This window comes from Myotis davidii, unplaced genomic scaffold (genome assembly GCF_000327345.1).
Source record: "Myotis davidii unplaced genomic scaffold, ASM32734v1 scaffold43, whole genome shotgun sequence".
Lineage (NCBI taxonomy): Eukaryota > Metazoa > Chordata > Mammalia > Chiroptera > Vespertilionidae > Myotis > Myotis davidii.
The window spans coordinates 758,357-780,271 of record NW_006294590.1 but is presented as its reverse complement, the minus strand read 5'-3'; the positions used below and the strand labels follow the sequence as shown (position 1 = coordinate 780,271).

Here is a 21,915-nt window from a genome sequence, read left to right as displayed (position 1 = left end):
CGGCCCGGAAGCAGAAAGCAAACAACAGGACCCCACCCACCGCAGCTCCCCGACCTGCCCGGCCCCCCTCAGCCCGGGGTCTGGGACGGTTTCAGAAGCAGCAGAGGCGTGTCATGGAGATGCCGGCATCCCTGGCGAGGACTCCATGCAGCTGAGCACGCTCCCACGTGGCCGACGCTCTAGTTCTGGCACGAACAGCTCCCCGAGATGCGAGCGCAGCGGGGACTAGCATGTGCTCTCGCTGTGTGGCGGCGACTCCTCCCTCCCCGACGGGCCTCCCTGGAAGCAGCCCTACCTTCTCGATGGCGATCTCCTTGATGGCTGCCGTGACGATCTCGTTGAGCACGTCCGCGTGCTTGTCAAGCTCCATGGCAAACATGTTCTCCAAGGTGAAGGTCTCGGTCATTTCGAAATACACGCCCGTCTTTTCCATGAGCTCTTTCCAGTGCCTGGAATGCATGAACAGCATGCTCTGCTGGCCGACCGACCGTGGTGCTGGGTTTCCTTCCTCCCCCCGAGGTCCCAGGACGGTCCCCGGAAACACGAGGGCATCGCTGGGACTGCTCCCCAAAGCCCCACGGCGGCCAGGAGATGAGCTATCCATGCAGGTCACGTGTTCCTCTGCGCGGGGCTGACCTCGCCCCCTGGCTATTCGGGTGAAGAGAGTGAAAATGATGCTACACCCGACGGGGTGGCTTTCTGTTCGAAACGGGAGACGCCTTGTGGCCGATCGCCTTATAGAAAGTTCACATGAAAACGACGTTACAGAAACACACTCGCCTCTGTCTGCCCGCCTCGCTGAGCCTGGCTCTTGGCCGTCCCGTCTCAGCAGAGACAGCCCTGTCTGTGCTCAGAGGCCGCCAGAGGCCCGGACAAACCTGTCCCGGAGCGCCTCGTGCTTCAGGTCCAGCAGCAGGGGGATCGAGTCCTTGAAGGCCTTCATCTTCGCCTCCAGGTGGAAGGCCACGGCCAGGTTGCGGACCATCCGCGGGAACTTGCGCAGGGAGCGCAGGAAGCCCTCGATGCCCTCCTGCAGGAACTGCACGTTCAGGTTGATCCAGAGCGTCTGGGACCACTCTTCCTTCGCCACCTGGGGATGGACGGGACGGCCATCAGCGACCCCCCTGGACACACGAAGGCAGCGTGACCTGACCAGGAATCCAACCGTGACCTCTTGGTGCATGGGTCAAAACTCAGCCACTGAGCCACCCCGGCCAGGCCATTTTAGCCATTTGTAACTGAGCAAGTCAGTGACATCAAGAACATTCACATGTTTTTTTTTTCCCCTCCTCTTTCCTTCCCCCTCCCACCGCAGGCCCTATTCTCAACATTCACATGTTGTGCAAGCATCCCCACTACCTAGTTCCAGAACTTTCTCATCACCCCAAAGGGAACCCCGTCAGCAGTCTCCTCGTGCGTCTGCCCGAGAGCCGAGCGAGAGCATCTATGACACCGGCCCAGGCCCATCAGGGGGGTGGCCTCCGTGCGCGGGCCTAGCGAGTCCTGCGCTCCCCTCGGGGCTCACTTTCAGCTCCTCGTAGAGCTCGTAGATCATCCGCAGCCCGGTCATCTCCTTCTGCACCTTCAGCAGCTCTGGGTACATGGTGATCGGGAGGTCGAAGAGCTTCTCCGCGTTGGCCAGCTCCTGGCGGTTCCTTTCATGCCTCACCAGCTCCCTCTCAAAGCTGCCTAAGAGGTCCATGCCTAGTGAGGGAGTCACCGGGGGCGGGGGGAGGGAGGGGAGAACGTTAGGCTGCAGACCGGAGGAGCAGTCACGCACAGGAGCTGCCACGCACAGGAGCAGTCATGCACAGGACACGCACACCATCGCCGCACCCACGCGCCACCAGGGAAGACCCATTTGAAACCACCAGACTTCATCCCGCCTTGATTCTAACTAACACCAGGGCCGCTTTCACCGGCAAGTCCCTCCAATTAGAAATCTCCCTGCTTGGCATGCTGCCTCCTCTCGGGGGTGCCAGCCTGGCAGCCCAGAACAGTGGGGTCAGGCAGTTAGGACCTGGGCCCCAGGGATCAGTGGTTTTCCCAGATTCCCCAGGGGAACCCAGGGTACTGGCACCGCTAACAGCCACGTCTCCCCAGAACACTGCCAAGTAAAGCGACCTCAACTCACATACCTGGGGAAGGCCAATGAGACTGTCCTTACCGCTATCAAGGTCTTCACCCACCGAGCCAGGGCCTTCAGAATAGAACCGCTTTGCGAAGTCCTCCATCTGCTGCCTGAAGTTCATTATCTCGCTGCGAGTGATCTGGGGAAAGCAGGCGGCTGTCACTCGGCCCGCGGAGGCCCCGCGCTCTTGCCTCGGGAAGCCAACGCCACGGTACCTCCGTGAAGGTTCTCTTGATGCTGCCAAGAGCGTGCTCCACGTTCACAGAGTCGGTGAACAGGCTCTGCCACATGCTCTCGATCTTGTCAACCAGCTCTTTCTCCGCATTGGAGGGCTGACAGGAGAAGAAGAAGAATTAAAATAAAACACAGAACAAGCAATAAATGGTCAGCATTTGGAAGGAAGTGTGTGGTCAGAGCTACTACCCGGGGACTTTAAGTGACTTGAACCAACAACACAGCTGGTTTAATAAAAGTTATATTAAAAATTATATTTTTGTAATTAAAATAAATTCAGGGTAATTTTTAAAAATAAATAGTCGACATAGAAGGAGAGACAGATAACTTAGAGAGATAAGAGCTTTGTAAACTGAAAACCAGCTTCAGATCGACATAATCTCTGATTAAAACGCGGTGGCCCTGGCTCGCTAACGCATCCAGTTGTGCTGTCTGTCAGAGCGAAAACACGCCGAGACCACGCCCCCTGAGGCCCTGGCACACGGCCTCCAGCGCCCTCTGCCATCGGTCAGACAGCACAATGTCCAGAACATGCTCAGAATAACAGGAGACAAGGACACACATGACTGGCTGAGACCAAGGGCGGCAGGACAGTGGGAGAGACCGCCCAAGGCTGTAGGACACAGGGTTCAAACATTTTACTTGACAGAGTGAAGACAACAAAAGGCAAAACGGAGACTTTCTGTCGTAATTATAAAATGTAAATTTGCTTAGTGCGCATCTCTCTGATGTAAATTTTGCTACTGCTCCGGGAAGGCGTGCAAAGCCGTCAAGCAAGTAAATGCTGACGTCATAGGAGCCACGCGAGACCAAGAAACAGGCTCTGAACTGAATAACTGCGGGGATGGCCTTCCATTTAAATGCTGCGCGTCAAGTCACACACAAATCTACGGCAGCACGGACGGGAGGAGTCTCTGAAGAGGCCTCAGAGGTCGGCCGGGGTCTCACTCACGTGCAGGTTGTACATCGTCATGGTGCGGTACCGCTCCTGGACGTCCCTGTACCTCAGCTCCATGATCAGGGATTTGCTCCTCACTTCCGCAATCGTCGCGAGGACAAACTTGAGATCCTCCAGGGTCCCGGGGCTCTTCTTCAGGTTCTTGGCCAGGCTCTGAAAGAGAAAGTGCGGCCCTCGTCGCTCTGGCTCGGTGGGTAGAGCGTCGGCCCGAGGACTAAAGGGTGCCGGGTTCGATGCCACACAAGGGCACGTAACTCGGATGGAGGCTTGCTTCCTGCATGTGGGAGGCAACCGATCCATCTCTCTCTCTCACATCGATGTTTCTCTCTCTCCCCCCATCCCTGCCTCCCTTCCACTCTCTCTAAAAATCGATGGAAAAAATACCCTTAGGTGACGATGAACAAAAAAGAAAAACAAGTCTGCAGGACACTAAACGCACAGGGAAACGGTGCCAACGAGCCTGACCCTCATGGAAGGCGCCTTGTGACCCCGCGCTACCTCCATCTCCTCGTGGAGGCTGTGCAGCTCCTCCCGGGCCGACTCGTTGAGCAGCTTCCCGAGCGACATGACCCAGGCCTTGGCGCTCTCCTGCACCGTGTGCGCCAGTGGCCCCAGCTGCAGCCGCACGCAGTGCTCCTCCTTGACCAGGGGCTGGCGCATCACCTCCTGGGAGATCTTGGTGTAGAACTGCAGCTTCTCGTCGTAGGACACGCACGGGGGCTTCTTGGCGGCAAACTTCTCCATCACGATGGCTTTGTCCAGCTTCCAGAGGGGCCGGTACTTCTTCCACCTCTGCAGGTACTTTGTGAGGTTGACCAGAATCCGGTGGACATTCTGGGGGATCATGAGGGCCTGCTCGATGATCTGGGGGTTCAGGGAGATGTCGTTGTAGAAGGTTATGGTCACCACTTCCTCCTCCTCCCCCTTCTGCGGGGGGCATTCTATGCAGCTGCCATTCATCCAGCGAACAAAATTCTGGCAAAATAAACATAAGGGGGAGAGGTGGTGCTTCAGGATCAATTTTGCTGCCTGCACACCTATTAGTCCACAGTAGTAACTCTTGCTCGCAATGAAAATCACTTTATCCTTAATAAATTGTGCTCAGTTGCCAAAAGGACCGCCATTCTTGGTTCCTCCCACCACCTTCCCACCCGGACCAGCCTGTAACTTGACCACCAAGAGGGCTGGAAGGCTATGCATGTTCCCAGCAAGCACTCCAGTAGCTGGGCAGCTCCCACTCCGAGCTCTTGAACGAGACTGAGCTATTGCACTAGATCAGCGGTTCTCAACCTGTGGGTAGCGGCCCCTTTGGGGGTCGAACGACCCTTTCGCAGGGGTCGCCTAAGACCATCGGAAAACACATATGTAATTACATATTGTTTTTGTGATTAATCACTATGCTTTAATTATGTTCAATTTGGAACAATGAAATTGGGGGTCACCACAACATGAGGAGCTGTATTAAAGGGTCGCGACATGAGGAAGGTTGAGAACCACTGCCCTAGATGGTGATAAGCCACCCAATGGAGAGCCAGGGGCTCCAGCCAATCAGCGGTGTGCGAGTGAGGACAGGCCAGAGAGAAAGAGAACTCAGCCCAACTCAGCCTGCGGAAGCCTGAGCCAAATAAACAGCTATCGTGTTAGACTGGCAGTGGCTTGTTGTGCAAAAAAGCTAACTTTTTAAATAACAATGGCCATCCACTTTCTATAGGACGGATGAATAAAACATTAGTTTTCTTATTGACAAGTAAAGAAACACAACGTCAGGTAAACCGACCCCCTAGTGTCCCAGAAAAATCTGTTAATTTGTTGGCTTGCTTTGGTTAATTCTCATCTGAGACTATTTTTCCATTGATTTTTAGAGAGAGTGGGAGGGAGGGGGAGAGAGAGAGAGAAAGAAACATTGATGTGAGAGAGACACATCAATGAGTTGCCTCCTACACGCACCCAGGACCACAGCCAGGGAAGCAAGCCTACAGCTGAGGGACATGGCCGTGACCGGATCGAACCTGGGACCCTTCAGTCTGCAGGCCGACACTCCATCCCCTGAGCCAAACCTGCCAGGGCCAACTCTGTTCACTGACATGTCTCTGCTTCACTGTCAAGGTTCCCTCACACTCTATTTATTGATTTATTTTATAGGTTTTTATTCATTTTAGAGGAAGAGGGAGAGGGATAGAAATAGAAAAGCAATGAGAGAGAAACATTGATCAGCTGCCTTCTGCACACCCCCTACTGGGGGTTTGAACTCGCCACCCAGGCATGTGCCCTGATGGGGAATCGAACCAGTGACCTCTCGGTTCATGGTGGACACTTAACCACTGAGCCACATGCCCGGGTCCTCCTGCTTCTTTTGATGAAGGACGGTCCCTCACAGCAAACCAGGGTGCGTCCCACAGAGCGCTGCGCAGTGGGAGCAACCACCAAGCCGCTGCCACTAACATCTGACGCCGGGGCTGAGAGCGCCAGTGGCCCCTGTGCCGAGCTCCCTCCACGTGGCCCGGGGCTGAGCCCTCCCACAACTCATGGCGGTGGCTGTGCTGCCATTTCCTTCGGGAGGAGGCCCCTAAGTCCTAGTCGAAGTCTGGCTCACTTCGTTTCCAGTAATGACAGGACTCCTTTAGCTCAGAACGTGCGGATAAGCCGTATGTTACTTAGTCATGCGTGTTCACTTGCGGGGTGGCGAGGGGGGTTGTATTAAAACCACAGAACTGGTCACGATTGTGCAGAGAGCAGAGGAAGGAGAGAAGAAAAGGGGGCTCAGATAGAGCCTTCCGGATGCTCCACACTCCAGAGTCCACGGGGCGGGGGGTGGGGGGGCCAGGAAGAGACCAGGAGGTCTGGACCAAGACCAGGGTGGGGCCTGAGTGCTCGCCCCCTCGGGACTCGCCGCGGCAGGCGGGCCCACCCGAGACACCCCGCCCCACTCACCCTGGTGACCTCCACGCAGTTTCGGGCGCAGTGGACGCACATTTTGTCAATCTCATTTGCATTGGGGTGCAGGATGATCTCCGGAGCTGTCAAGATGGTCTCCGTTTGGAACAAAGGGACGTTGCCGAGGATTAAGGAGTTAAAGGCCTGCAAATTCCTAAGAGGGGTTGGGGGAAAAAAAGACTCAGAACTCGCCAGAGCAAAATACATCCAACACTCAGAGTGCCTGGAGCACAGAAGTCACAGGGAAAGGCTGTAGGAAAGGACGCCTTCGAGGGCGACATGGACAGCTGGGCTGAGCTGGTGACAGAGCCGGTTTTCCTGGCCCACATGTCACACATGCTGGGAGTTACTGCGGGGTTTCACTCAGTGTCTGCAGCCCGCCCCCGTCACTGTTCCCACCCCCACTGCCTCCGGCACAGGCAGCGGAGGGCTCACTTGAGGATGAGCTTGGTCAGGACCTCGTAGACGCGCTTCTCCCAGTGCTCGTAGTAGGTGGCCAGCTTGGGCGCCTTGCCCGTGTTGGTGTGGATGACCAGGCCCTCGACCTTGGTCAGCAGCGGCCCGATGGCGAGGTACCACCGGACCATGTAGTCCACGTCCTTGGTCCTCTCCCGGTCAATGTGCTCGAAGAACTCCTTCACGCCTGTGGGGAGCCAGCCAGTTCCTCACGGATCCGGGGGGACGGGGTCTCAGAGAGCCATCCACCCAGCCGCTGTCTCTCTTGGAAACGACAAAAGCGGCCTTAACCTTGACCCAAAGCAGAATGCAAGTCAACACCGGACGCCAGGCGGGCCAGACCCTTCGCCGCACTAAGCGGCAGCATGGCACGTCCACGCGACGTCGCACAGCAGCGCTGTCACGCTGTGGGTGAGCCTGCTGTTCTAGGGCGGCCTGTTGAGCAAGTACATGTGAGCCCCTAAGAATTACCCATGATCCTTTCAGGTACGGGGGTGAGATTGCTAGAATGGTTTTATTCCATTCATGGAATAAATGTGTGCGTGCATGTGTGTGTGCATGTGTGTGCGTGTGTGTGTACGTGTGCGCACACGTTGGCTCATAGTCACGACCAGGACGGTGCTTAAATCCCTGCCACCATCGAGGGAATAGGCAGCGGGCCCACCTGGGAGGTCCTCCTCGGTCTTGGGTGCCGGGTACTTGAAGAGGTTGATGGACTCGATCAGCGTGAGCCTGGAGGCAATGTCGTCCGCGTTCTTATGAATCTGGTGGACGAGGGACTCGAACTTCCCGATGGCCTGCTTGCACCGCGTTATGTAGTCAGCAATACCTTTGGAGGAAGAGAGAGACCACGCACAGAAGTGAGAATAGGCTAGAGGCTGCCAGCGGGAAGGGAGGTCAGGCTGGGAGGGGAGGCGTGGCTTTCAGGGGGCACGCGGGGGGCCCTGTGGGTGGGGACAGCCTGTGTCCTGGCTGTGATGAGTGAGAAGTTAGCGCTCGGGGGACCAGGTGAGGGAACACAGGATCTCCCCGAGCGCATTCTTACAGCAGCGTGCGAACCCACGATCGTTTCAAAATGGAAACGTTAATTTTAGAAAGTGAAGCGGTCCCTGCTGCTGGAGGAGAGAGCTATGGGTCAGCGGATGTGCAAACAGCACCCACCTCCCCCCCACTCCCGACTGAGGCCTCGGGACGAAGTGATACTCCCCCTGGGCCTGCGACCACGTGTGTCCGCGTCCAGAAACCAGACCCCGCCCAAAGCTGAACGCCGCGAGGCCGCAGGCGGAGGCGTCACCTAGCGAGTTCCAGTTCAGCCTCTTGAACCCAGACCGGAACACGCGGAGCAGCTCCTGCGAGTGGTCGTCGAGCAGGGCAGACTCGGCGTCGTTCAGCGTCCGGACCAGCGCGTGGTAGTGGTCCAGCATGTGCTGGATGCCCTCCGTGTACCTGCGAGCCGGGGACAGACCCGGGCACGGGAGGCGAGGGCAAGCGGCGCGTAAGGCTCCTAGCAGAGGCACGCCCTGGCTCACCACGGGCCACGAGGGACCGGGAACCGGCCTGAAACTCTCATGGAGACCTTTGCAGAATCGCAAAGCGCTGCCCCTCTTCCCACTAACTCTTTCTCTTTGGAACATTTTGGTTACTTCTCATTCACAGTGTTATTTATGTTCACCTGAAATGGCTTTGTTATTTTTAGATAAATGAGTAAAAACGTATTCTGGACACTGCTTTGTTTTCGTTTCTACTGGTAAATACTGGTCATTATAAGATCCACAGAATGCAAGCCCCGGGAAGGGGCTCGGCGTGGTTGGGGGGGCGGGGCAGCCCGCGACCAGAGCTGCGCCACCGGGAGACGCGGTCGGTACCTGAGGAACTTGTCCTCCTGCAGCGCCACGTTCCTTGCTAACTCGGGGACAGGGAATCCCAGCTGCTCCAGGTACTTGGTTTCGTTAATAATCTCCCTGAGAGCGAACGGGAAATTGATGGCGAACGTGATGCCCCTGTCGGAGCTCTCGGCGGCGTCCTCGGGGTTGGCAGTAATCTGTGGAGAGACGTGCCCGCCGTCAGCACGGGCAGGCCCTCGGGAAGCGGTCAGATCAACACCGCCCGAGGCGCGTGGACTTGACAGGCGGGCGGGGAGCAGCCGGAACCAGCGCAACTACACGATTTTATTTGGTGAACAGTTTTAATTTCGTTTAGCCACCCAACTCGAAACTTGGGCAACTGCATCTAAAATCCCATAATCCTCTCTCCTCTCGGCAACGTGGAGAAGCTGACGCTGTGAGACCGTGGGCTGGGGTGAGGTGCGGCATCCTTGCAGGCCCCGGCCCGCGTCACTCCCTGCGGTCCTCCTTCAGGACTTCAGGCACCAAAGGCCTCAGCTCACCAGGCCCGGCCCCTCCTTGCGGCCGGAAGGCAGGTACTGAGAATTGCCACGTGCCAGCCCCAAAGGGCAAGGACAGGACGGATCCCGAGAAGCGCATCCCCTGCAGGTTTAACATGGTCCACGGCCAGCTGCTCCCTCTGTGGTTCCACGAACACTGTGTGCCATTGGCTCCGGCTCATTTTGACAAACGGGGAAACTGAGGCTGAGTGAAGCCGACCCAGGTGCGCTCCCTGCCTGTGGCACTGCTGTCCCCGCCTCCCCTTCCTGCTGCTCCTCGCCCCCAGCCTGGGTGGGTGTCGGGGGAGCGATGTCCACCCCTCACGTGGCACCGCACCTTCATGAGCAGGCTCTTCTTCATGAGCGTCGGCAGCAGCTGCTCTGTCGTGTCCCTCCACAGCTCGTACTTCCGTTCCTCGTAGTCCTTCATCGTCCTGCCCACTTCCAGGTACTTTTGTTTTACCTGTCACAGAATTCAAGCACTATCATTCTGTCCTTAGAAATGAACCTCTCTCTCTCTCTCTCTCTCTCTCTCTCTCTCTCTCTCTCTCTAAAAGAAATGGTCTACCCATTCTGCAAAAGGAAGCAGGCAGAAGGTCACAGATGCCGGAGGGCCTGCTGGGGGGTGGGGGTCCGAGCCCCAGGCTGACGAGCAGACATCGGCAGCGCACTCGGTGCAGCCAGGAACTAAGCACGGCTTTCACAGTTTAAAATGCGTTTTTAGGGACTCTTAGGGGGAGAGAGGGAGCGGGAGAAAGGAGCATCGGGGAGAGGGAGGCCGCGGCAATCGCTGCGCACCTCCTCGCCCCGCTCGCTGTCCAGGATCTCCTGCACCTCCTGGAACCGCAGGATGGTGTGCTTGATGCGGTAGAACAGGGAGCGCTCCCAGTAGATGGCGCCCGCCACCGGGGGGTGGTTCTTGTACAGAGGCGGGTTCTCGTGGTTCTGGACGAAGATTTTATTGATGATGTCGATCTGGAAAGAAGCGCACGCGCTCTGTGAGCGAGAGCCCACTGCGTAGCTGAGAACACGCATCTCTAAAGAAGTGAACACGGGAACACCCAGAAATAGGCTAAAATCGCGTTCTTACTGCTGAACTTACTATTTACTGCTTTCCCATGTATTTCCCAGTAGTTTCCTCTTGTGAACACATGCAGTGTTACAAACTGCCTGCCAGCTAGACTGTGGGCCTCCGTCTGACATCAGAAACCCTGCATCTGCTCTGGACGTGCCCCGAGGCCTGTGACCACGTCACTGGGATTGCTGTGAGGACGCACACGCAGGGCGCACCGTACGCGAGGGGACAACTTCCCACTGGACAATCCACTCAATGCTCCAGCGGCAAGGAGCCCGCTGCGCTGTGGCTGCCTGTACTACGTGGCACGCGGGCGTGGGGAAGCGCCACGGGCGCTCTGAATGTGGGGGGAAGACAGACAGGGTGGCTGGACTGTTCACACTCCAGCGGCAGCCGGTTTTGTCACTCACCTCCTTACAATACTGCACGAGAATGTCGTTAAACTTCATCATCATTTGCCGGTTGATGGCCTCCCGTGACCGGATGTGCTTGAACTTCAGAAGCATGTCAAACGCTGCCTCGGCCGACCGAAGCGTCTTAAAGGACTCGTCAATAAAATTTTTTGCTTCTTTCTCGATAACCTGCCAAAACAAAACAGCAAAAAAGTCAAGAAAACATCCCTCATGCCACCGTATTGTCCTGCAGAAGCAAAGTGGCAAAAGAAAAAAAGGCGGAAAGAAATCAGTGCCTTGCGAAGGCTCCGCGGCGCTCCAGCGGGGGCTGGCGGCGGCAGGACGGCGGGTGGCGCGTGGTTTCCTGCCCTCCCTCAGCCAGCACACGACGACAGAAGAGACATTTTTAAATATTAACTTATCGGACAAAGACCAGGGCGAGGGCACAGCAGCAGAGGACCCTTTGGAAGCAGAGAACGTAACTACAGGAGAGAATTTCGTCCAAAGCCGACAACGGGCCCATCTGCTCCCCTTGGAGACCAATGGGAGGCTGAGCATTTGGAGGCACCAGGAAGAGGAGGGGCAGCGAGGATCCCTCTCACCCACCCAGGCCGGCTCCGCAGCGAGGATCCCTCTCACCCACCCAGGCCGGCTCCGCAGCGAGGTCACGGCGCCCGGCTCGATTTCAACGAATTCACCCAGGGAGGAGAAGTGGGGACAGAGAAGGCTGAGCGCTCACTTCTACCTTACGCTCTTCTGTGTTGTTTCCATATTTTACAAAAAAGCAGCTATTAACCTTTGTGATTAAAAAAAAATCCACGTACAAAACTCAAAGGATACCTAAGCCGCCCGACCACTGAAAAAGGGAATATGGCGTCCGTGTCCCAGGTCGGCGACGGACTACTTGCCAGAACCTCGATCTTGAAGTCGTCCATCACATACTTCCAGTAGTGCGAGGACTGGATGCAGAAAGGGTCGAAGGTCAGGGTCTCCATGGGGGTGACCAGGTTGTCCACCCGGCACAGGACGTCGTCGATGCGTTTGGGGTCCCCCGTCACGGCCTTCAGTTCTGGACCAAATATGTTATAAAATTCCTCCATCACCTGCGCAAGCAACAGAAGACCAGGAGGTCACCTTCACTTTCGCATCGAATGTTCTCGCAACAAATGGACTGCGCGCCAAGCCCGGTCTGAGGACCAGGACCCTGTTCCGCCGGAACCTCCCCCGTCTGAGCCCGTGGGGACCAGGCCCGCTGCCTGCAGGACAGGAGCCAGACGCCCTGACCAGCTGACAAAGCTTGTGTGCTCGGGCCCCTCCTTCCCCCTCCTCCCTCGTCTCACGCCTCTTCCCGGAGCAGCTCGCGGGTCACTCAGCATTTCCCAGGATGGCTGCCCTTGGGCAGGAGCTGCTGGGCTCTAGCTTGACCACGAGCCTTGCCATGCTGTCCCCTAGGCCACGAGTTCTCCGTGAGCTCTCGGGACTGCTCCTTGTCGGTCACTCTCTCTTCCCAGGCATTGTTTCTTGGACACAGTGTGAGCCAAACAACGCCGCAAGGACTTCACGGCTTTAAAAGGAGCCTGATGCCCAGCTGGTGTGGCCCAGCTGTGGAGCGTCGACCTATGAACCAGGAGGTCAGGGCTTGATTCCCTGTCAGGGCCCAGGCCCGGGTTGTGGGCTCCATCCCCAGTGCGGGGTGTGTAGGAGGCAGCGGATCGGTACTTCTCTCTCATCATTGGTGTTTCTCTCGCTCTCTCTCTCTCCCTTCCTCTCTGAAAGCAAAAAAACATATTTTTTAAAAAAAATAAAGGAAAGGAAACGCGCTCCCGCCTCCCTACCTGCAGGACGTCGTAGAGGTCCTGGCAGATGGTGGCCATGTAGTCCGTCCTCTCAAACAGCCGCTTTCGGTCGAACTCCCAGCGGGCCTCCCTCCCCGAGGCCTCGATCTTGGCCCTGGTGTCGAAGTAGGCCTTCTTCCACATGTCGAGGGAATTCTTGGCCTCCAGGGTTTTGTGCTGTGCACTCGCCCGGTTTTCTCTGCGATTAGAGGGACCGAGATGGGAGGGAAGGCGGAGACGCGGGGGGTCCGAGTCACAGGCCCCGGGGAGCGGGTTTCTCTGGGGAGGGTTCTAACTGAGGAGCAGAGCCTCTTTCTCCAAAAGCTTACTGGCGGCGGCTGCTCTGTCCCAAGGGCCAGGCTGGGACAGGAGTGCCACACTGCGGCCCTGAGCTGAGGCAGCGCCCACCCAGCGTGCATGGCTGAGGCTCGCGCGGAGCTCTCTGTCTGAGCGGGAAGAGGCGGTGGCCGTGGGTCCCCGGCCAGAAGTCAGTGGTTGGGGCTGCCACATCGGAGCAAGATGACAGGGCCAGGACGCTGCCTCTGTCCCCTCCGTGGGCTTCCTTTGTAAGAAAGTGAAGGAAGACCTGTGTCTCCTCCAACAGTTGATCCTCAGAGGCTATTCCACCCGAGGGGCCTGGGGTCCAGAACTCAGAGTCTCCTAACTCTGCACCTCGGTCTCTCCCAGGGCAGCTAAGTGCTAGTGAATGAATCACCCCATGGCCACCTGAGGGTGTGACTCCGCCACGGGGAGGGGGGGAACGAAGCACTGGCCCCCGCGACAGCCCGGACGGACCGGGACACAGCGCTGAGCCCAGAGGGCGCCGCGGGCCGGCCTCTCACCTGAACAAGGTGCGCAGGTTCACCACCCTGCAGACGCGCTCGGCGATCTCCCAGGCGATGCGCTCCATGAGGGGGATCATGCGCTCGTCCTTGTTGTAGTGCCGCGAGATGATCCACACCATCCGCAGCGCGCTCATCATGGAGGGGATGGTCTCCAGGACCACGTGGAAGCTGGACCCATGTGTGATGTTCTGCCCGGAAGAGAGCAGAGCCCGCCAGCTTAGCCCGGGCCACCGACGTTCCTCAGCCTCGTGTGCAGGCCGGGCCCTCCCACTCGCCCCACAGGCACTTGCGATGGAGGACGAGTTGGACCAACAGAAGGCGTTTAACATAGGTCGGAATGGACTGTGGGGGGAGCTTTGTAATTACAGCAAACAAAGCAATTTACGGACATGTGTAACATATGGGTGTCACGTGTATCGTACGCAGATAAATACACTGAATTTAGTGGCAAGAGTGCCACCAGATGAATCGAGGCTGCTACTCTACAAGTGACCGGAGCCAGTGTTTTCCAAGCTGTGCCCCCGGCAGGAAGTGAAGTGATTTTGCCAGCACTCGGCACGTGTAGAAAGACACTTATTCCAGTGTGTATCAGAAGAACACAGGGAACTGGCCTATCAGACCCGTGACGGCATCGGCATTATCGTTTAAGGTGAGACTAGATCACACACGCACATACAATCGCACACGCACATACAATCGCACACGCACACACACACACACCGTGAATAACCTAAAGCCAGCGTGCCGACGGCCTCGCCAGCTGAGCCGCACTGGGCAGGGCCAGGCAGCAGCGTTTGGCCGTTGTCACCCATGGTGCCCATCAACCAGCTACTAAAGTTCTGTGGCCACCAAAAAATATACTATCTTCCTTGCTGATCTGACAAAAAAAAGACGGCTATTGTTTTGTCGGCCGCTGTCATGTTTTACTGGGCGACCTGAGGGAGAGGGGTCAGGGCCCTGACTAAAGGTCAGGGACTGCAGGTTTGAAAAGCCCCTGCGGCAGGCGCCCGGCTGAGACCGCGGGCTGAGGCACAGACTTGACGCTGGGGATGAGCCGGTGTGGGACGTGGGCAGTGACGGTGGGGCCACAGCGCCGTGGATGCATTCAGTGCACTGCCCCACGCCTACACGTGGCCAGCACAGCGACCGCTCCTATGCGCCTCCCGAGGCAGCTGTAAAAGCCGCGCGGTGACCAAGGAAACGGGCGCACCTTGAAGTGGCGCTCCACGGTGGAGAGGAAGCGCACGTTGTCCGAGGCCTCCATGTGCAGCTTGAAGAGGTCCGTCAGCACCGGCTGCAGGTTGGCCACGAGCAGGGAGTCCGCCTCCTTGATCACCTCCAGGACCTTCCTGACGATCGGGAGCTTGGTCTGCTCGTAGAGGGCGCTCAGGGTCGCGTTCCTCTCCCTCCAGAACTCGATCTCGGCCAGAGGACCATGACCCTGGAGGCACACGGACACACAGCTGCCGTCCTCGTCCGTGTGGAGGGGGCAGTGGGGCTGCTCCCCATGCTCCACGCAGGGCGGATCCGCACGAGGACGTCGGGATGGACATGTAACCCAGGAGGGTCGTCCAAGTGGACCTCAAGACTTCACCTGGGAGTCTAGACAAAGCCACGTGGTCTCTCTCTGGACAATGTGGGGATGCAGGGCCCGACATGCTACAAACCGCTACCTTGAAGGAAGCCAGCCTGAGAGGAAGCCCCCACAGAGAGGAGGGTGGAACTGAGAGATGCCCAGAGAAACAAAGCCAGGGCCTTGATCAAACCATACCTGAAGCCAGCCTGCCTCTGGACTTTTCAGTTATGTGAGGCAACAAATGCTTTCTTACAGAAGCCCGCTGGGTGGTGTGTCCTGTTCTGGATGGCCCAGCCCTCCTGATGGATACACAGCATCGCCTACATCAACCCAGGAAGCAACCTGGCAGCGCACTGACATCAGAGAGCCCACGACTACCTGGGGGGCGTTTACTTCCATCCTTGAAGGAGGCCCCAAAACAGGGAGAAAAGAGGCTGGACCACTGGGACCCCGAACACACGGCTCTTTCTCAGGGAGGCCGGCGTGGCCTGTGCAGGGCTCTCTGAGCGCCGCCCGTGGTACCTGTGGCGTCTTCTTCAGCTGGCCCTCCATGGCCACGGTGATCTGGCCCAGCCAGTTGATGACACACTGCTCCAAGCTCTCGACGATTTCCGGGTCAGCAGCCAGGGCATACACCTCGCCCTCCACGCTGATGCTGGGCATTTCTAATTTGATCTCTCCTGCGCGGAGCAAAGTGCTTGGTCAACACTCCGGGGGAAATGAATCCAGACAATAATGTTCTGGTGGACCTGCTGGCTCTTGTCCCCACAGTCAGCGTAAGGGGACACATCCCCTGCCCTGACCCGCCTGTACTTCATTACTGCGTAGCTGAAACATCTTAGAGAATGCAGCATTGTTCCCAGGGTGAGCCCGATCAAACTGATGTAATTATTTAAGGTGTTCCTGAATTTAAAATCTACTAACTTCCATCTCAAAACTGAGCCCTAGCTGGTTTGGTTCAGTGGGGAGAGCGTCCGCTGGTGGACTGAAGGGTCCCAGGGTGGATTCTAGTCAAGGATGTGTCCCTGGGCTCCCAGCCCTGGTCCAGGGCAGGCAGGAGGCAACCAATCGATGTGTCTTTCTCAAATTGGTGTTTCTCTCTGTCCCTCCCACTCCTTCCCACTTTCTCTAAAAATAAATTTTAAAAATATCCTCAGGTGAGGATAAAAAAAAAAGAAAGGCCAATTTCTAAAAAAAACTGACCAACCAGAAGAATACAGCTGACATGTATGAGCTTTCCTTGTGGGCAGAGTCCCACTGTAGGTGCCCCAGAGCTCGCCAGGTGAGTGTGCAGATCTGTCCTCTGCACGCCCGAATCTGTGGGACAGGAAGTCGGAACACACACCACCCAACCAACCCTAATGCACACGGGTGGGCATGTGAGATGGGCACTTAAAGAGAGAACATCTAGGCCCCAGTTGTATTTCAGCTCCAGGCCCAGAAAGTCAGCAAAACCAGGTAAGCAGCGCCAGGGCTGACCTCAGGACCAGGTGCAGTGAGTGGTGGCCCCGCCTGGCGCCGCCAGTCCCCAGGGGAGTCCACAGGCCTGCAGGACACGTCTGGGAAGCTGCTGAGTGTGCTACTGACTCCTCCCCGGGGCCGCCCCTAAAACCTCCCCCATAAATGTTCTCTATAAAAATTGAAAAAAAAGTGAACCACCCAGCCAGTGGTTGAGCATCGACCTATGAACCAGAGGTCAGGGCACAGGCCCGGGTTGCGGGCTCGATCCCCAGTAGGGGGCGTGCAGGAGCAGCTGATCCATGATTCTCTCTGATCATTGATGTTTCTATCTCTCTCTCCTTTTTTCCTCTCTGAAATCAGTAAGAACATATTTCAAAAAAAAAAAAAAAGAATCCTAAGTTAAAACAAAAAAGCTTGTGGACTCTTAAATTGCCTTCTTCAAGTAAAGTCGTCATGCTTAACTAAAGAGGAGAGATGAAAGCTTACCTTCAAGCTGCTGCACTGTTCTTTGAATATTATTTGCAAATTTCTGGACGTTCATTAAGAACTCATCCCGTATTAACTGAACGCTGTGGTACTCCACGGCCTCCCCGTGCGCGTTCAGTAGTTCCTCTTCAGTATCGAGAGAGTCCAGCATTTCTCCAGGGGTCAGCGCCACGCTCGCCTCCTTGTGCTGATTGAAGGACAAAGCCGGCAAGAAAACCTGAAAGGCCGAGGTGACGAAACCAATCACCATACGACCTCAGGTCAATGACGTGTGCTCTCAGGACGCCCCTGGCTTGGAACCAAAGGCACAAATGGAAGGACAGAGCCCAGGACGGGGCCTGGACCCACGAGCTGCCTGCTGGCGGAGTGCCTCCGATGGCCTCAATCTTACACGCGCGGCTGTCTTCCTCCGCCCACGCTCACCTGATACATAATGTCTCTGAGGAAGTGCAGCATGTTGGCATTTAGGATCCCATACTCCAGCGTCTCGGGCATGATCTCCATAGCTTCCTTCATGTAGCTGGCCTCCGAGATCGTCTCTGAAAGGGAGCGGGCGCAGGGGGGCTGCGGGGTCGGCAAATGGCACACAGCCCCGGTCAGGGGCCAGCGCCCTCTGCCCAGACTCAGAGTAAACGGGGGCTGGAGGCACCCAATGGCGCACCGGGGTCACGGACCGGGACACGCAGCGCCCACGCCCTCCACGGAGGAGGCCATCTAAGCCGGACAAGAGGAGGACCAACTAGGGTTTCCTAGAAACACCTGCTGGGCTCCCCGCTCTGCAGGTCTCTGCCTCCCATCAATGCCTCCCCGGGCCACTGGCAAAGTCCCTTCTGAATCCTGGGGTTCGCATTGGGTGACAGTCTGCCGTGCTGCCCGGGGCGGACCGGATATGAATCACTGCATCCACCAGAGACAGTCATGTCACCTGGACGTCAGATTTCGGTCTAACGAGGGAAAAGGGAAACACACCGACAATTCTCCAGGTTCGGTCTCGGTGCGTCCCCCATCTGCGGAGACGTGCGCTGCGCTTTGCCAGACACCTTTCTCTCTAACACACCCGCAACCGTGCACCCTCTCGGGAAGGTACCTTTTGTATTTCTCAGGAAAAACACCACGTTCTGGGCCAGAAACTCCTCGGGGACAGGAGTGCAGAGCACGTGGAGATGCGTCACGTCCACGATGTGCTTGACGGTCCTCTGAAACGGGGCAGCGCCGCCACAGGAGATACATCGTCGTCCCCTCCCCCACCCCCATGACCTCACCCCCAGCTCAGCTGCGCTGTCCCCGCCAGGCCCAGCTCCGCTCTCACTCCTGGCAGCGCAGACGCAGCTGCACCTCAGGCACGAGCCACTCGCGGTTTAAAAAAAACACAAATGACCTGACAGGGTTTTCTGGGCCACGCTTTGCAATAGACCAAGACTGAATTCCGTGTTGGGCGTGGGGCATATGCATACGGCAGTTAAGTGTTATTTCCCTGAGCAGAGGTCAGGCTAAACGCTGCATGCCAGCCTTAAGCTGCACCCCCGGGACCTGTACGGGAAAGGGTTAACTCAGCAGGCCTCGATGTCCAAACCTTGCACATTGCAAAGTGTCTGCCGCTGGCCCTGAGTGCACCTGGGTGCGAACCCCTCCGCTTTTGGAGCATCCCGCCTGACACCAGTGTCTGCCCACCTGAGGGTAGCTTCTACCAACTCGGTGATGTACGGTGACAGCCCGTCTGCCTGGGGCCGTGGGTCGCACTGTAGCAGTTTGACCTCTGAGGGTGCTGGGACGGAGCAGCTAAAGTGAGACAGGAGGGCACTTCCTGCCTGTGGGACTGACCCCCTGGACACCAAGGCTCAGGTGAGCTTCCCGATTTGCAACACTTCACACCTGCTGTCCCACGCAGGCAGCCGCTGGGAGAATTAGCTCTGTCCACGTCCCCACCCCCGGGGCGGGCCAGGGGAAGCTCAGGCCTGCACCCAGCCTCCTTTCCTCTTGCTGATCTGCACCTGCCTGCTTTCCCTGAGATAAACTCTATCCGGGACTACAAAAGCTCTTCTGGGTTCTGGGAGTCATGCAGCGAACCATGCGATCCCAGGGCGTCTCGGGGACTCCCACCACCACAGAAGGCTGTCACCTCCAGGCCTCGGAGGACCTGTGTCAGTCCCCCGGCCTCCGCAGAAGGCCCCAAACTCCCAATGCCTCCCGAGGAGACGAGAGGCGCGCGTACCTTGGCGAGCCTGTGTTCCGATCGCTCTCTGACCCAGTTGTCATCCTCTGTGCTCATCATGGACTGAAACATGGAACTGGCTCTCGAATGCCCATTCTTAGCTGCAAAACGTCATTCGATGAACAAGAGGAGCCACTCAGAGAACCGGGTTCCCTCCCAGCGAGACCAAACGCGCAAGCCGTCCGGGAGCACATTCCATGCTACAGGCCTGGCATCAAAAGGCGCACTCGCGTCTTTTACAAATGGGCCTCTCGTGGCCCCAACTCACACTCCCGTCAGGAGAGTTGTACTGCATTTTGGATGGGCCCTCAATCAGAAATGTAGCACGCGTGTGCATATGTGTGTGCACGTGTGCGAATGTGTGTGTGCGCATGTGTGTGTGTCTTCTACGACTGTGTCCAACGAGTGACTTCCCAGCGTTTTACTTTGAAAAATGGGTTTTATCACCAGGACGAGAATCACCGCTGACACGTTAGCATGTGCTCCTTTTTCACTACAAAACTCGAAACTTGTGGGCGATGCAGAGAAAAGTTATCTAGACGACGTGGCCTGGTCAGAACCTCCCAGTGGGCAGGTCACGGCGCGTGGTCAGCCCCAGGCACAGGACTTCCCAGCTTCGCTGCGAGCAGGCCTGGTCCATCCAAGGCTCGCAGGCCTTTGAAACGCCTCCTGTCAGACGGCTCCTCCTACAGCCCCCCCACTTCAGGGAGCACCCCACCTCTACTGTCCTGTCAACCCAACCCCGTCTGTCCCCCACGCCCCTGTCATCCTCCTCCTGTGCCCCCTTCGTCTCAAATGCATAAAAGAAACTGCAACCGCTTACTCTCAGGAGCCCCTGCGACCCGGCTCCCAGGCAAATGTCACCAGTTTGGCCCAAATAGACGCATAAAACTTCTCTGCAGCCCCAGCCCTGGAGGGTGTGTCTCTGTCGGTTGAGCACCGGCCTGTGCACCTTGGGCGCCAGTTTGATTCCCAGGGCACAGGCCTGCGCTGCCCTCGGGCCCCAGCAGGGGGCGTGCAGGAGACAGCGGACGGCTGTTTCTCTCCGTCTCCTTTCCTCTCTTTAAAATCAGTAAAAATATATTTTTAAAAAACACACACAAAACCCTCTGCAGGTTTGGACGTTTCCTACATCCACAGGAGAAAAGAGGGAGATGCAGACACAGGCCCACGGGGAGGACGCCACGTGACTAGAAGCCAAAATGTAGGGATGGCCTCCAAGCCAATGGCTCACCACCACCACCCACCAGCCACTGGGGAGCAGGGGGGGTCCCCCAGGAGCCTGCAGGGGGCGCTCAGCCCGGCGGACAGCTCCCCTCGGGCATGCGGCCTGCAGAAGCCGCTGTGGAGGGAAACTGACGGTGGGCCCGCCGCCCGTCAACCCCGCATGTTCCCTCCCGCGACCTACACACCTCGGCACCGCGAGGGTCAACAGCGGAAATGAGTCCCGTCCGGGCAACAACCCTCCCGGTTCTGCCCGCGGAGCGCCCTCCGAACCCCGCACCTGACACTTTGTCCATGGACTCGATCTTCGGAGACTTGGTCTCTTCTTCCTCCGCTTCCTCCCCCTCCGAGGCGGAAACCTCGTCTTCGCAGCCGGAGAAATGGAAAGAGAAGAATAAGTCATCACCGACTCACGGCCGACACACCTGGCATCGCAGCTCTCCTCGGGGCGGAGGAGCTGGACCTGGCGGGAGAGCCGAGCCTATGGGAGGGGGTCTCCACCGGAAGTGACCCCGGTTGACCCGGAAGCTGGCCCCGGGCAGTAAGCGGTCCCTCCCCCACCCCTGCCCTTGGAATGGAAAGTTCCGCCCACCATCCCAGCGCAGCGGGAGGCCTTTGCAAGGGCGCAGCCTGAGAACCGCGTGTGGTTGAGACCACGTGGGTGGGGACCATGACTGATCCCTGCCGAGGCCTGTGGGTAAACTAAGGTCCCGGCGGTCCCCGGTGCGCCAGGGCCCCCCACAAGCCTCTGATGGGAGCCCCCTGGCTCAGTAAACCCGTCGGTCACCAATACGGCTGCCCTTCTCCATGCACCGGGGCCAGTTTGTGAACCCACACGGTCATACAGAAACATGCGAGGGAGCGAGACAGCCGTGAGCGATGCAAACCGAAGCCGTGCAAATCCTCCAGCGGGGAGGGCACTGGCACCCCCGATCTGGCGACGGTGGAGACGAACCAAAAGGAGGGGAAGGGCGGGGGAGAGTCAGAGGCTGCCCAGAAACAGACCACCACCCAAGGAGGTTTCCAAGTGCCTTTGGAGAGCCCAGGAATTAATCGGGGGACCCTCTAAAGTGAGAATGTAATCTGGGTCCATGTTGAAGGGGGACATCCAGCCAGGAGACACTGGGCTACACGTGTGAGTATACACCGCACCGAAAACAGCGGTCACACGTAGTGCAAGTCGAGTCCATTTCTTAGGGTGTTGATCTATATATTTTAAGTACAAAATCGGGGTGACTGAAACTTGGCCCATGTTAAACAGTCGATCCCGTTCGTGTATCTTTGTGTCCATATTTTCACTTGGGGATAATGAGAGTCCAAGGTCCTGCTATAACGTAAGGTCTGCCTGGGAGAAAGTAATGAAAGGCTGGAAGAATAGATTCCTCTCTCTGGGTGCCGCTAGCAATCCGTTATGGTGGTTATGTGGTGGTTTTAGCTTTCTCTACAACGCAAAATAAGTGTATTGCCTGCGCGGCATGGCTGTGGTTAAGCATCAACCTATGAACCAGGAGGTCACGGTTCTATTCCAGGTCAGGGCACAGGCCTGGGTTGTGGGCTCGATCCCCAGTGTGGGGCGTGTAGGAGGCAGCTGATCCATGATTCTCTCTCATCACTGATGTTTCTAACTCCCTCTTCCTCTCTGAAATCAATAAAAATATTTTTTTAAATATAAATAAATGAAAGCTGCCCTTTTTAAAACCTCGTTTGCACATT

At 57.2% G+C, this 21,915-nt stretch overlaps 1 protein-coding gene across 1 annotated transcript in view; it reads right to left on the bottom strand.

The window, feature by feature from the left end:
• DNAH10 (dynein, axonemal, heavy chain 10) overlaps positions 1-21,915 on the bottom strand; it is a 66,509-nt gene that overhangs the window by 42,684 nt on the left and 1,910 nt on the right. Inside the window, exons 3-26 of the mRNA XM_006768786.2 lie at positions 20,483-20,566; positions 18,455-18,531; positions 17,854-17,962; positions 17,190-17,305; positions 16,767-16,983; positions 15,342-15,499; positions 14,454-14,684; positions 13,241-13,431; positions 12,399-12,597; positions 11,472-11,666; positions 9,895-10,071; positions 9,434-9,559; positions 8,579-8,754; positions 8,008-8,159; positions 7,378-7,542; positions 6,693-6,900; positions 6,255-6,411; positions 3,822-4,298; positions 3,318-3,476; positions 2,347-2,463; positions 2,168-2,270; positions 1,526-1,704; positions 879-1,090; positions 296-449 (exon numbers count right to left, since the gene is read on the bottom strand). Of these exons, the coding sequence (XP_006768849.1) occupies positions 296-449; positions 879-1,090; positions 1,526-1,704; positions 2,168-2,270; positions 2,347-2,463; positions 3,318-3,476; positions 3,822-4,298; positions 6,255-6,411; positions 6,693-6,900; positions 7,378-7,542; positions 8,008-8,159; positions 8,579-8,754; positions 9,434-9,559; positions 9,895-10,071; positions 11,472-11,666; positions 12,399-12,597; positions 13,241-13,431; positions 14,454-14,684; positions 15,342-15,499; positions 16,767-16,983; positions 17,190-17,305; positions 17,854-17,962; positions 18,455-18,531; positions 20,483-20,566 (4,139 nt within the window). The remainder of the gene's footprint in view (positions 1-295; positions 450-878; positions 1,091-1,525; positions 1,705-2,167; positions 2,271-2,346; positions 2,464-3,317; positions 3,477-3,821; positions 4,299-6,254; positions 6,412-6,692; positions 6,901-7,377; positions 7,543-8,007; positions 8,160-8,578; positions 8,755-9,433; positions 9,560-9,894; positions 10,072-11,471; positions 11,667-12,398; positions 12,598-13,240; positions 13,432-14,453; positions 14,685-15,341; positions 15,500-16,766; positions 16,984-17,189; positions 17,306-17,853; positions 17,963-18,454; positions 18,532-20,482; positions 20,567-21,915) is intronic.